This window comes from Anopheles ziemanni, chromosome 2 (genome assembly GCF_943734765.1).
Source record: "Anopheles ziemanni chromosome 2, idAnoZiCoDA_A2_x.2, whole genome shotgun sequence".
In the NCBI taxonomy this organism is placed as follows: Eukaryota; Metazoa; Arthropoda; class Insecta; order Diptera; family Culicidae; genus Anopheles; species Anopheles ziemanni.
In genome coordinates this window covers 73019626-73033162 of record NC_080705.1, presented here as the reverse complement: position 1 = coordinate 73033162, position 13537 = coordinate 73019626, and the positions used below count along the sequence as shown (strand labels likewise).

The 13537-nt window shown below is 45.0% G+C and overlaps 1 protein-coding gene across 1 annotated transcript in view; it reads right to left on the bottom strand.

The window, feature by feature from the left end:
- Positions 1-13537, bottom strand: part of LOC131281258 (ribosomal protein S6 kinase beta-2) — a 29081-nt gene extending 15544 nt beyond the window's left edge. The window contains exon 1 of the mRNA XM_058310532.1: positions 12789-13537. Coding sequence (XP_058166515.1) covers positions 12789-12869 — 81 coding nt within the window. The 5' untranslated portion in view covers positions 12870-13537. The remainder of the gene's footprint in view (positions 1-12788) is intronic.

Sequence of the window (13537 nt, the reverse complement as noted above, 5' to 3'; positions counted from 1 at the left end):
CAACCTCGAAAGCACTCCCGAATTGACATCATCTCCACTCAATCCAACAAACAACAGCCAACAAAGTCGAGTAGGCCTTGCCGAGGAAGAACGGTATGTGAAGGTCATTCACATTAACAAAACCGGGAGTGGCAGCAGGCCGTGTTAAAGGACACGTGAAAGCAGTGCTGCGGTAAGTAGTACTAGCCGACTACCGAGCGCCACTGACGGGCAAACGGAAACGAAACGAAACGAAAAAGAAAATACTAACTTTTTCTCATCTCCTGCGGAAAACGCACATGCGCAAGCGACACTCTTATCGTGAGTGACACAACAGTGAAATGGTTGTGGTAGCCCGAAGCGGGAGGGCATGGACAAGGAAGCTGCCATACGATAGGTACGTGTCAAAATGGCGCTACAACGAAGCGTTGTTATCAGTTGAATCGTGAGCAAACATTACTAAAAACAACTTTGCAAATTGTCCCCGTGGTTTTGCACCCGCAATCGAACAGCTTGATTCACGTTCTCGGCAGCCCACTCGTCAGGTGGTATCGTTATTGTTTATGTAGCAGACACACCGTTCAATAACAGCGTATATTTTTACTCACTTGTTTTTGTTTTGTTTTTGCAGAAGCCTCGCACTTTTTCTATACTTCTGGTGCGTTATCATTTGCGGGCATGAGTTCGCACCGACTCCCTGCACTTGCAGCAAACTTGTGCTATCAGAAGACACTGTTGGCGATACCGGGTGGAATCAAGGGCGGCCAAGGTTGCTGCTGGTCGGAAGGGAGACACGTGCCCAGGCCCGGGCAACCTTGGAATAATTACCCATAGTAAATATTCATTTGAGAAACATTTCTTTGTTTTAATTTATTTTTTTATTTCACCTTTTTCACGCTTCTTTTACAAGTTAGATTTTAATAATTTCCATAGCTTTATAAAGATCTTATTAATATTTACAACCGTTAGTAGGAAGTGGTAAGAATCCGTGCACTATATTTAGTCGACGCACTAATTACAAATTCTTCGCTTTGGACGCATCGATTTGTCTCCTTTACGACATCGATTGTGTTTTTTATTGAAGAAAAGTTGCAAAAACAGAGGATGCAATAATTTTTTAAAAGTTTAGTTGAAGTTTACCGAATGTATTACAATAAATGGAAAATGTTTGATTGGAAATTTGCTACCAAAAATTTGGATGTATAAAATCAGTGTCATGTCGTGTCTTAGAAATAAATAGAATTTAAGTAATTTTCAATAATATCAGCATATGATACAGGAAACTGTATGAATGAAAAATGTACAAAAGTTTGGAGAAATATAGAAATACTTAATAGTTCCTTTCAGAACTTACTATCTGTACTTGAAACTTCCCGTTTTGTTGCAACTGTTGCCTCCCACAGTTCTATTGCCATCACGCGCGTTAAAATGTTGCAACGCTGCAACAACTAATGGCAGCCATAAAATAATTCATTAACTTTTAACGATACCGGTGTGCCGTATAAAACTCATAGCTGGCATGGACAATTACAGTGGAATCGAAAGGCATCCGCGTTTGGCTAAACAATCCTCTTGATGATTTCTTACACTTTGAAGCGAATCGGGAAGGAACTCTTCCTTCTCTAAACCTCGTGTTCTATTACTTTCGACTAAATCAACAAAGCGCTGTTGTTTAGCCCTTAGATCACCACCATAGTTTCGCAGTATTTTATCGTCTAACTATTTGCAACGCTCCACGCCGGCGAAGACGATTTGAAGGAACTTTGCCGAGGGAATTCACCGGCGTGTGGTTGTGCTGCGTAATTGTTTATGTTTATGGCCGCACACGCGTGTGCACTCGAGCAGCCCGCGGAGAACCGATCGAAGTCGTACAATGTTTGTTTGTTTATTATTCGTTGCACCAGCCCCACTCGCCCCCTTTACTACCGCGCCCTGGCGTCGAGTTCTCGTTGCACACACGTTGCAAAAAAAATGCATCATTCACCCCTGCGCACCCCTTTATTACGCATCATCGCTGCTCGGGCGAGTGCATTCGACGACGAGCGAGTGCTGCTTCACGTAGTATATGCGCAATTCATTCGGCAGAAACATCCGGAAAAAAATTAGCACACACACGCACACAAGGCTGGTACACATTTCATTCATGACTCGGTGGAAAAGAGTGCGAATGAGAAAGAGAGAAATGGCTTGTGCTGCACAACTGCAGTATCGGTGCATCGGGGCCACGCGCACACACACACACAAACACACAAATCGGTGTTCAGCCGAAACGGACGACGGGGAACGATAGAGACGGCAGGAAGGTCACGAAACGAAATGGTGACGTAAGATGGAGTATTGCTCGGGGATTTTTTTCCTCTTGATTCTATCGTATTTTTTGTGTCATCGATTACCACACAAAATCATGCCTTCTCACTCGCTCAACCACGTCTTTTTCACCTTTAACCCTCTCTCTCGCGCGCTTTGTGATATTTGGATACCACGATGACCTCATTCTCAACCGACTATGACGACACACAACAACACCATTTGTGTATCCATCCACTCCACGGGATCGCGTGAGAATGAGAGAAACAAACCGCGATTGCATGCCAAGACAAACGAATGCATATGCTGCAATGAAAATGCAGTTTGAAGCGATACGAAAAAAAAACCACCCACACACACCAACACGACTTTGCGTATTGATTTCCTTTCACATCCAACACAAAAGCAGGCGGCGCTCAATGGAAGACGGGCCTAATAAGAGGATTACGAACATGTAAATATTTTTAAAACGACAACTGTGACTGACCACGAACATAAATTGAATGTGGGTCGCGAAAAGGATTGCGGTGATTAATTGAATGACATGGATTTACAGTGTTTTATCAACCGGATGTCAAAAGGGTAGTCAAAATGTCAAATGACACACTATTTTCATCGCGCCTTCATTGAGTTTTTGATTTCCAACTGTTGTTTTAATGTTCGTTTTCTTTTGTAAAAAGTTAACGTGTTCATGTTCTAAAAAAAATCAAATACATTCTCCAACGATTTGCACCAAAAACATAAACACAAGCGGAGCCATACGTCATCATCCGGTGGCAATCAATTTGTCTCCACACTTGTATGACTTCAGCTTCACTGCGAACGGAAAGAAGTTACACGGCTGAAATCGACCATTGCTTACATGATTTTATAAAAGCTGACATTTCCTTTCCCCATGTCTTATATTTCCTTCTTACAGTCTTACGAGACGTTCGAAAGGAAGTGTTTGTGTTTTTTCTTTTTGGTTTTCTCCAACAACATTCCCCCGCAAATTTTGCTTTTACTTTCTCCGCCTTTTATGCGATTTCTGCGACACATTGATTCGTCAGTGAAATGATATAAGCAATTGTTGTATTTACTTTAGTATTTGCTGACCTTCAAAGACTAATCACTTTACTTCGATATTTTCCATCCTTACACTACCCACGGGTATGTCCCGTCGTTTTGTAGGATAAGCAAACAACATTTGCCACACATTTTGTAAATGTTCTACACAAACTTCCTGTCTGCTCTGACGATTTTCGCTATAGTTGAGTTTGGAGGCTTGGGACTATTTTCTTGATCATGACGCAAATCTCCCCCGTCTGGAAGGGACGCAGATGGTTTGTTTATGCAAAATATGTGTGTGGCATATACAGTATTGCCCACGTACAAAACCGGCTTCTGACGTAACTCGGACTTCCGCGAATCGGTACGACTCGTGTATAAAGGTCGACCCGTAATTGTTCGGGGAATCCCTAACGGTCAGGTCAGGGTGTGTTATGTTTGTGCAGTGTTGCCCTTCGCTGAACAGTAATTGAATGTAATGTAATTTACTAATAAAAGGAGGTGATAGGATATGGCCATTGCATCGTTTCAGGGAGTTTTTCTGTACTTTGAAATCGCTAACCCTTGCTGGTCCCTAACAAAATCGTCCCGAACACGGCTAATAATAAATCACTTGGGGCTTGGGTATTTCCGGTAAGCATGGTCGGAATGTCGGAATCATCGGACAAAATCTGTGCCAAGCCGGCCGGCTCCCGGCCGTCCCGCCGTCTGCTCGAACCTGCGCGCTTTGACCTACTGATACAGATTCCAACCGACCGACCGACCCCACTCGGTTGACTTTCAGTTTCAGACCCCCCACTCCCCCATCAACATCTTCTCGCAACCGAAGGTAGTTGTGGTCCAACCCGGGTGTACTCAGAGAAATTACCCGCAATGCTATTTACTGCCCAGGTATGCGATCATCATCGTGATCGAATAGCCGAAACCTTCGGAAACGATTGAACGTTAGACCAGAAAAACTTGAGAAAAAAATAAAATTCATGAATCAGTAATACCACACGGGTTAGAAATGATGTTTTGCTAGCTATGATACTGAATGATGGGAAATTTGGAATCGCAATAGATAGCAGCAATGACTTTCAAGCCACTGCTCGGTTTGAGAGATAAGACCAAAATAGCTTATCAATCGCTCACCGACCCCAACACAAACGAGAAAAAGAGTGATGGTTGGAAAAAAGCCTTCCCAAATGAAGAGTATTTTGTTTTAAAATACGGTGATTTTCGGTGATCAAACATTGGGAAGGCTTTTCCTTCGTATCTTTCGCAAAAGCAGCACGAGCAAAACATGTGTACCACACTGTAGCCAGCCGTCTAAATGCAGTGCCGTTTGCAGCACCGAACTGTGTGCCCCCCCCCCCCCCTCCACCCCGCAAAACAGGCGCGCGGCGCGGTGGTCTAGTTTCTCTGCCACTCTTTTATCTTCGTCCGCGTGTTCGTCTAACAGACATTCGTCATTGACCTACTTTCGGGGCTGCTTCTTGGTGTGTGCCGGGGGGTGGTGGTGGTGGTGTTGTGTTTCCCTTTTTTTTATATTCGTCTCAAACCGTTAATGTTGCCTCTCATGATGTTTCGTGTGCCGGCTCGGCATGATTATGTGGTGCTTGGTGCTCGGTGGTATTTGTGTGGAATTTTTGGTTGGTGTGTTGGTGTTCCCCATGGAGTGTCCCAAAAGCTGAACCAAAAACCCCATCAATAACAGACCCTCTCTCCGGGGGACACGAACACAAGACTGGCACTGTTCAAAGTGACTCTAATTTTATCCAAAACCTTGCGAGCGTCCGGCAGTGTTTGATTGCATCAATTCGTAGGCATTTTTCTACTTTTCCACGAGGCCAGTAGTATTTGTTGTTAGGGAATGGTTTGGCCGAACTGCACCACGTAGCATGATTATGAAAATGATTACTAACGATGGCACAGTTAAGGGGTTTTCCCAGCACCAGTTTGAAGTGATTAAACTATAATATATATTCGTCGAATTTTTAAACGCCTTTGTAGCCATCAGATGTAAATGGTATGCATTTAAAAAAATCAGTTAAATTAATTAAATTAGGAAACACGCTGCGCCCATTTTACTTGCGAACCACAAGGGAGATTGTGATGTAATCGGGCCAATCTATTGATAGACCGGCGATATCACTCGTTTGGGCGATAAAAATAGCTTTCCGCACAGTTTGGGTGGTGGTTGGGGGTTTGTGTTCACGATCCCATTCTCCAGGATCGAATGCCAAACCAAATGGTGTTAGTTTATGTTTCAGATCTACGTGGTAGGAAGTCAGGGAATCCGCAAGGGATAAGAGAAACTGAAAAAAGTTCGTTTATCTATGCGTCAGAGAGAAAAGATAGTTTTTCGAGTGCGTCATTGCGTAGGATGTAGGCACGAGGTCCTTGATACAAACAAGAGTATGGAAGAAGTGGAAAATAATATCACAATCGCTAGATAAACCATCATGCGAACGGTAAAACAAAAGAGAGTTACAGCTTTAATACTTCGAAGGAAAATTCAGTGCAACACAAAAAAAAAACCGTCCTTTTCAGGTGGATGACTTTTCCAACGCACGTGGGCGCGTCTCGGAAAATTCCCAGCATCATTCGCTTCTACGCGAAAAACCCTTCCAAATGACACACGAACGATTCGGCACGGGGAACTCAGGATGACGTGGAGCAAAACTGTCGCCGGCAGGTCGTGGACGAAAATTCCTTAAATGTTTCAACCACCAAGTCACGGCGACCCCAAACGGGGCCCAAGGAAAAATAAAGCACACCCACATACACACACCATGAGCGAAACGACCCTCGAGAAAATCGGAAAACCAAAAACAAAAAAAGTTTCTTTCGTTTCAACATAAACCGCGTCGACGGCGTAAAGAAAGGAAGAAAATCCTTACCATCCCTCCCACCTACTGACGGGCGACACATTACCACTTCCTCTCCCCGTCCGTATCGGGGGTGTAGGTGTGTGCCCAAAGGAAAATGGTCTAAAAATAATCACCCGACCAGAGAGGGAGGAAGGAAACGTTTTCCGTCTCCGTCGCGGAAAAAAAGCGGAAGCGCACGGAAAATGCGAGAGGCTGGCTGGGGTGGGGGTCGGACCAAGACAAATCCGTCGACGTCGGAAAGCGACAAATGTGTTTTATGCGCCCGGAACTATATTTAGGCAGACGACTGTGTCTCGGCCGCCGGCGAGAGGGAAAAATAAAAATACCAACGCGTGTAACGTTGTAGTACGAACGCGGGTGTAATACGAAAATAATTGGTCTCCCTTTTTTCCCCCCCGGAAGTAAGCGGAGTGATTTTAGAACGAAAAAAGTACGTTCGTTGAGTTGTAGAAGGTTGGGTTTGTTCGAAAGAGTTTAACTTTTTTGTAACACATGGTGCAACTCACGAAAATATCGAAATTGAGCTGCATTATTTGACGTTTTTCCCAGTGGAAAAGGTCCCTTTGAAAAAAAAATAAAGACAAATCACCGAGAAAATATTAGTTGGCGCCACACGTCTGGTGAGATATTTTCTACAAAATCCACGAAGAAAAAATAAATTGCACCCTCAAAACCCGAGTCTTGCGACCCCGATGGAGGCGCCTGGTACGTGGGAGCACGAACATCGGATTTGTGCATGGCGTTTGCATGTGTATGTGTGTATGTGTGGGTTACGAATAAATTTAGCTACACGAGGAAACTGACACCCGCTGTAACCTAGGATTTTCCCGAGTGGGTGGAAAGCAGCCGGCTACGATCGATGTGCGAATCGTGCGAAAAATTAACGTACATTAGTTAGGGTTATACGTTGTTCCCAAATTCTCACCCACCGGGCAGAGAAACCCTCTCCCTCTTTATGTATTCAATTTGGCCATGGTCCAAAATTGCATTAGATTTGGTGAACATTTGGTAGGGGTCTTACGGAGATAAATCGATGACAAGTTTGGTTATCTTCAACTTTATACCATGCCTGGTTTGCTTTATCTTCTCATTTTTTACTTATTATAAATATCTTTACAATCGGAATTTTGCAAGTGTACAGCAATAAAATATTGGCAAATATGCAAACAAACCTGGTACGTGTATGGGAAAATTGAAGAACACATGTTTCAGAAAAGTAATATCGTACCAACTATTTTTTGTAAACAATATATAGTTATTTTAAGACAGTAGAACTCATTCGATCAAGCTAAAGAAATTCAACAAACAATTTGATGAGATGTCCAAAAAGCTAGAGTTTATTTATTTCGTGACTTATATTACAACGACCGGGGGTTATTCGGGGTTTATCAACTACAGTTTGTTCCATTCACTTTCTTCCGGCTCTCTCCATCTCTCTTTCTTCGTTCATAACCGAATCGAATGATAACGATTGGCAAAGTGAACATACGATGCTGGAGAAACGCAACACACACACATACAATAATTGTGTTAAATAGCGTGGACTTTGCACGATCAAAGGGAAAGTAGGCGATTTGCAAATACCATTCTCATGCGCCATTTTTTCCCACTCGAGCCACCATCGAACGCACATACACAAACTTGCTTGCGTAAGGCGTCCACAAAACCCTACCCTCACCCTACCCCTTTTCCGCCTTCCAAGAGATAATAGAACATCTGACCAGCTGGGAACAACCGGCCAAGGCAAGCGGCTCAGGCGGCCACCACCATCTCAAGACGCGAAAAGAAGTAGGTCGCGGGTAAAAGGCTGGTACGATCGGTGCACCGATCAGCTGATCCCGGGAGGGCGGTGGAGGCACACTCAGGAAGGGTTATCGCACCACCCAGCAGCCGGGCTGGAATGTTGGCTAGTGTTTTGTTCCGTTCACCGTTCGCCACACGAAGATGTTGAATGTTCCGATTTCATACTTATTTTAATTGGAATGGTGTCACGCAAATTGCGCCATATTTGTGAGGATAATCTAAATCAAGTTTGAATAATCATAAAATTTAATTCAAGTATGAATAATTTTCCTGAGTTAGTTTATTTTATGTAGCTATTAACAAATTTTTTTACTAGAGTAGATCTTGTTTACCCCAGGAAGGAATTTGCGGCTTGTAGAAAAATATAGTACGATGGAAAATAAACGCAAGAAAGTAGGAAGTTCAAGCTCAAGGAAAACGCGCTCCGCACAGAAAGGCAAAGCAAACGAAGCAAAGGGGTATAATTTGCATACTTGTCACCCAACAAACAGGCGGCGAGAGTTGAATGCTGAGAAAGTGAACGGCGGTCACACCACCGGAAGAATCTCAACCTGCAGGTCTTGTGAACTGTAACATTTGCAGCAGCACTGCATTCCATCATCGAAACTTTTTCCTATTCCGATCCGACCCGGTAAGATGTGGCCTTTTAAAAAAGGGAATTTTCCATCCCCGATCAAAGAAGTGTACACAAACGAATGTGAGAGAAAAGGGAAAAAGAAAAGGCTACGGTGGTGAGCCACTTGCGACAACAAACGCCAGAGCACACGCAAGCTCGTCGGTTGTTGTTGGACGGTTCTTCGCCCGTCTTCATCCCTTTCCGCGTTTCTTCTGTGGAACCGAAACGACGGACTGAAAGAAAATGCCAACTTTTACTGTTACCTCGCGGCGTACTGCACTCGCTCGAGTGTGGAAACCGTTTTCCTCCGGTTGCTTGGGAATTTCCGTACGCCTTTCGGGGCGGGTGGCGTTTGGCTTTACCGCTACACACGCTGGAGGGCTTTTACGTAGCCTTTTATGGTGCTGGTGCGGGAAACAACGGCAACATCGACGACGCCCCAAAGATGGAAGACAACAGCTGTTTCGGTGCGTACTTTTCCAACCGACAAAACGAACTGAACTATGCTGCTAGTTCTAACAACATATTGAACATTTGATAGCTAAGTATGTTGATATAACGTGAGACATCTTACATAGTACTGTTTAGAAAACTCGTTAAGAGTGTAATGTATAAAAGGCTAAAATCACAGATAAATCATCTTTATAAAATTGGCAATTCTATCTACACAACAAAAATGTGTTCAACATGTCCCTACCCCTCGAAAGGTTGCATTAGTTACCGTTATAAACATAAACCATCATCAAAGAGAAGGGTCCACCATCTATTCGAAAGCAAAAACAATTCATATTATTCTAAAAACATCATACTTTGGTACGATAACAAATGCAGAAAGCTATTGGGCCGTGACCATGACTCAGAGCCTGTGTTCTCCAACCTCCGATAGGGTTAGATTTTCATCGCTTGATTTTGTGTGGTATACCATACCAGCTCGATTGACTCATGCTCTGTACCAGGTGGTTAGTCATCCAAATGGCTTCTTTGCGGTACAAAAAAAGCGCCACCAGTCATCGACCGGAGGCCACGTGTACGCCGTGGGCTTCTCTCCTCCGAAAATCGATCTCCGTTTTTCTCGCGGATCGAATTCTCCGGCTGTTTTCCATGCGGATTACTGTGCGTTCTGAGGCTGGTTGCTCTCGCGAAACGCTGAAACAATTCGTTTGACGCTGCGTCATTGATTCCCCGGCCCGACGATGTTGGTGTGGGGGGGCGCGAGATCCCGTGTTCGCATTGGTCGCCAAAGGGCCGTGTAGAGTATCCGGCTTTGTTTACCCTGTCGGTCGTGTACTTCGCGCGCTCCGGAACGTCATCGGACGCGTGACGTCAGCCGAGTAAGCAGCTTCACGTCAGCCTACCTAGAGTTTAATGACCACGGGATATGTCGGGATCGAAGGCGTTGCATCTCATGCGTGCAAATGACGATGACCGGTGCATCCCCGCGTGCGCGTGCAGGTTGGCTATATGGTTGTGAAATTGCCAACTGAAGTCGGAGTATCTGAAGAGAGATATCTGAAGATATCGGGAGGGAACACACCCCACGCACGAGAGTGTCACATGATATGAATGAATGAAACTCTCGGACAGAAACAGAGTGATGCTTCAAAAGGATGATAAATGGTGTATTTAATATGTAGCTCGGGAATGTATGGCGGGCCTTTTAAAGACATAAATGAACCGAATTGTTTCATTCATTCAATTACAAAATTCAGATTCAAAGTATGCAACAATGCATTTTGTCCGTTTGCTTTTTCGTTTTTTTCTACGCCAACGAGAGAGAAAATAAAGAAAACATCATCTCATATCGTAGAACCGAGCCTCAGTGATCGGATGACTGATGCTGGCGTGAATGAGTCGCGGCTTTTCTTTCCAATGGTTAAGACAACAAAACAACAATACTACACACATCGTGCCGGCCGGGTTAACAACCGCACACACACACACGCACAGACGGGCGCTGACTTCTTAGACCCCCCTGTCTACCCGCGGAGGAGCTGAGGATAAATATAACATCGCAATACTTTTCTGAATCATCCCCTTTAAATGGTGGTAGAAGGGTGAACAGCTAAAGAAAACAATCCGCCATAGAACATCCGCATCCAGCGCACGCGAAATTTGTTCCAGGTGAGTATCGCGTGAAAGGAAGCTAAAAATTAATTAATTGTAATAGATATAAACGTTAAAATCTATTCCGTATCTTTGATTCCATCGGACTGGCGAGTGGTAAATAGATGCAGTCACAAACCGGAAAGAAATCGGAATGCATTAAACCTGACATTAGGAATGTGATCGTGAAGTAGTAAACGAGCACGATTTAAGCCAGGAAATGGAATAATTTATAAAAGCAACGCAGGTTACAGATCGAATCATATACTTGCACGAATGCAGCCGCCGGAAAAGTGGCATCATCCGGCAAAAAATGGATGTTGAACTGGACGAAAACAAACACAGCTCATCAAGGTAAAGCAAGTCAAAATAAAAATATCGCTGAATGAAGCCAACCGGGAGATAACGCCCGAGGATCAATAAACACACACCACTATCGACCCTGAAAGGAAACGGCGAAGATGGCAGTCAAAACAGAAGATGTAAAAGTTCAACTCCTTCGTCGGAAGGTGCTCCTTGGAAGCCGTTCTTCAGGAGCCGCAAAGAAGTAACAACAAAGACAACAACAACAACAACACATGTACACCCCGTCAGGTGTCAAAGAACTTTGCTCCGGTCATTCCGTCACCCTTTTGCCACCGCAAGGCGTTGGTCTGCGTGCCACCTCTTGGTCTCAAAACAATCTTCCACTTCTTTCGCATGGTCTTACGCGATGGATGGTAAGAACGCCAATTGGTGGTGTTCTTGCGTTTCGCTTCAAATCTTTCGATGTGGGGAGGCATACTCTTTTTATCCGGTGGTGACTGGACCGTCATCGTGCCCGGTTTCTAACCGACCGGTTCTCGATTCGGGGGTTTTTCTTGTACATTTTTTTTCTATTTGCCTGCAATTTGTTTCGTGAATTTTATTTTCTAAGGTCCGGGTTCAATTTTTTTCCGCCAGGTGAGATTGCTTTGGACTGCTTAAACTCAACGCGTACTTCACGGCGAATTCACATGGAAGGAACCGAACAACCACGACGGCCTCCACCTATTCCCCTTCACGCCCGGTGTGTGCTGGGTAAATTAATTCGTTATCGCGTTTACTTTTGCGGGCCTTACAATCGAACCGATTTGGGTTGAACTCTTGGTCGGACGTTCTTTTTTGGTGGGTTTTATATTCTTCCCCAGAACATGCGGTGGTACTTTCGCGCGGGATGATTGACCGCTGGTGATGGTAAACTGACAAACGCAGCTTGCCGGTGGGGCAACACGAAAGAGAAGGAGTTGCGAAGGGAGATGCCGGGACGGTCCAAAGAGGCAGACACCAAGAACAACGCCCCAGCGAGTTGCGAACGAAGTATGGGGAGACGGTTGTAACAGAACCGAAAAGTGTCCGCAAAAAGGGTACACACACACTCGCACACCACACCCTGCGGCCGCGACGCGACAATCGTAAAGAGGGCATTGCTCCCGTTTCGGTTTTCTTGGACGGCAGGAGTTGTTGACGCCGGTCTTCCACGAGAAACGTTCTACAATTCGCTCCGAAGGACATCGAACTTTACAGGCAAACTCCGTCTTCTTAGCGTCCTTTTTGGCAGCAAGGATGCAGGCACAATTACATGGCTAAAATAGGCGTAAAAATAAAACCATGGTAGAGTGGCAAGCAAAACGCATTCATTAGCAATCGTTTCATATTTCTTCTCTCTATTTACCATTCTTGTCCGTCCACCATGAACGATTCAGCACTCCTCCGTCTTGGGTGCAGTCGAATGGAACGTTCGGTAAAGGAGGCGACGAGGAAGGAATCAACCACCCGACACGAAATGGGTGCATCTTTTTGGCGACCGACAGGGCACAAGTCTTGATCCCATCAAGACTCCCTCTTTCCCCGGTCCAAACATAACCCCTCGGGGAGGAACAGAAGTCGAAGAACCAGTACCCATGCAAGGGTTCATTAACCGGGCATTCTCGAAACAGGAGACGGTAATAAGTTCATTCCACTCCGGCTCGTTTGAAACCCCGAAATCCCACCATAAACCTAGTAAACAACGGAATGGGGAGGAAAAAAACACTTACATCCTCGATCTCGATAATGTCGTCGTCTGAATCGCGAACGTTATCCCCCTCGGGCAGCTCCAGGTCGAAAACACCGGCCATCGTGGTAATGTTGTGCAACAATGGTGGCGACCGACGCCAGCTGCGGACAAAAGAATCCTTCTCGCGTCTCCGGCGCCTACTCGGGATAACTGTACACTGCACCGTTACTACGGCCGGCCGCTACTACGACACTACTGTTACTACTATTATTGCCCGTGCAAACACTCAAAACACGCACACACGCCTTCAGGACCGCGCTGCGAAAGGACGTGCGTCGTCGCAGTGCAGTTTGTTTTGTTTGGGTTATTTTTTCACCTCACCCTCGCCGTTTTCCTTCGCTTCTTCGCACACCGCCACTTGTTTACGGCTGGTTGTTGTTTTCTTTTTCTTACACTGGAAATGCGTTGTCACAGTTGGCGAGTGAATAAATTTCACGGGCTACCTTTTGCACTTTGGAGAGGTTTTACACAGGGCTGTTGCCTTTTCTGCTTCGTACCACTCGTTTCCCGTTACTGGGCCAAAGACTTGAAATTTTTCACTGCGAGGTAGTTTTATACGATGGATTTAATGCACAGGATTGCTGGAGGAAGAATAACGCCTTAAAAGGCGCAATCACCGACGCCTCTTTCCCCAGACACCTGTCTCACGATTGTTTTGCTTTATTCTTTGTTTCACTACGGCTTCGCTGAACTCTGAAGGACTGCCACGATGATTATTTACTGGATTAT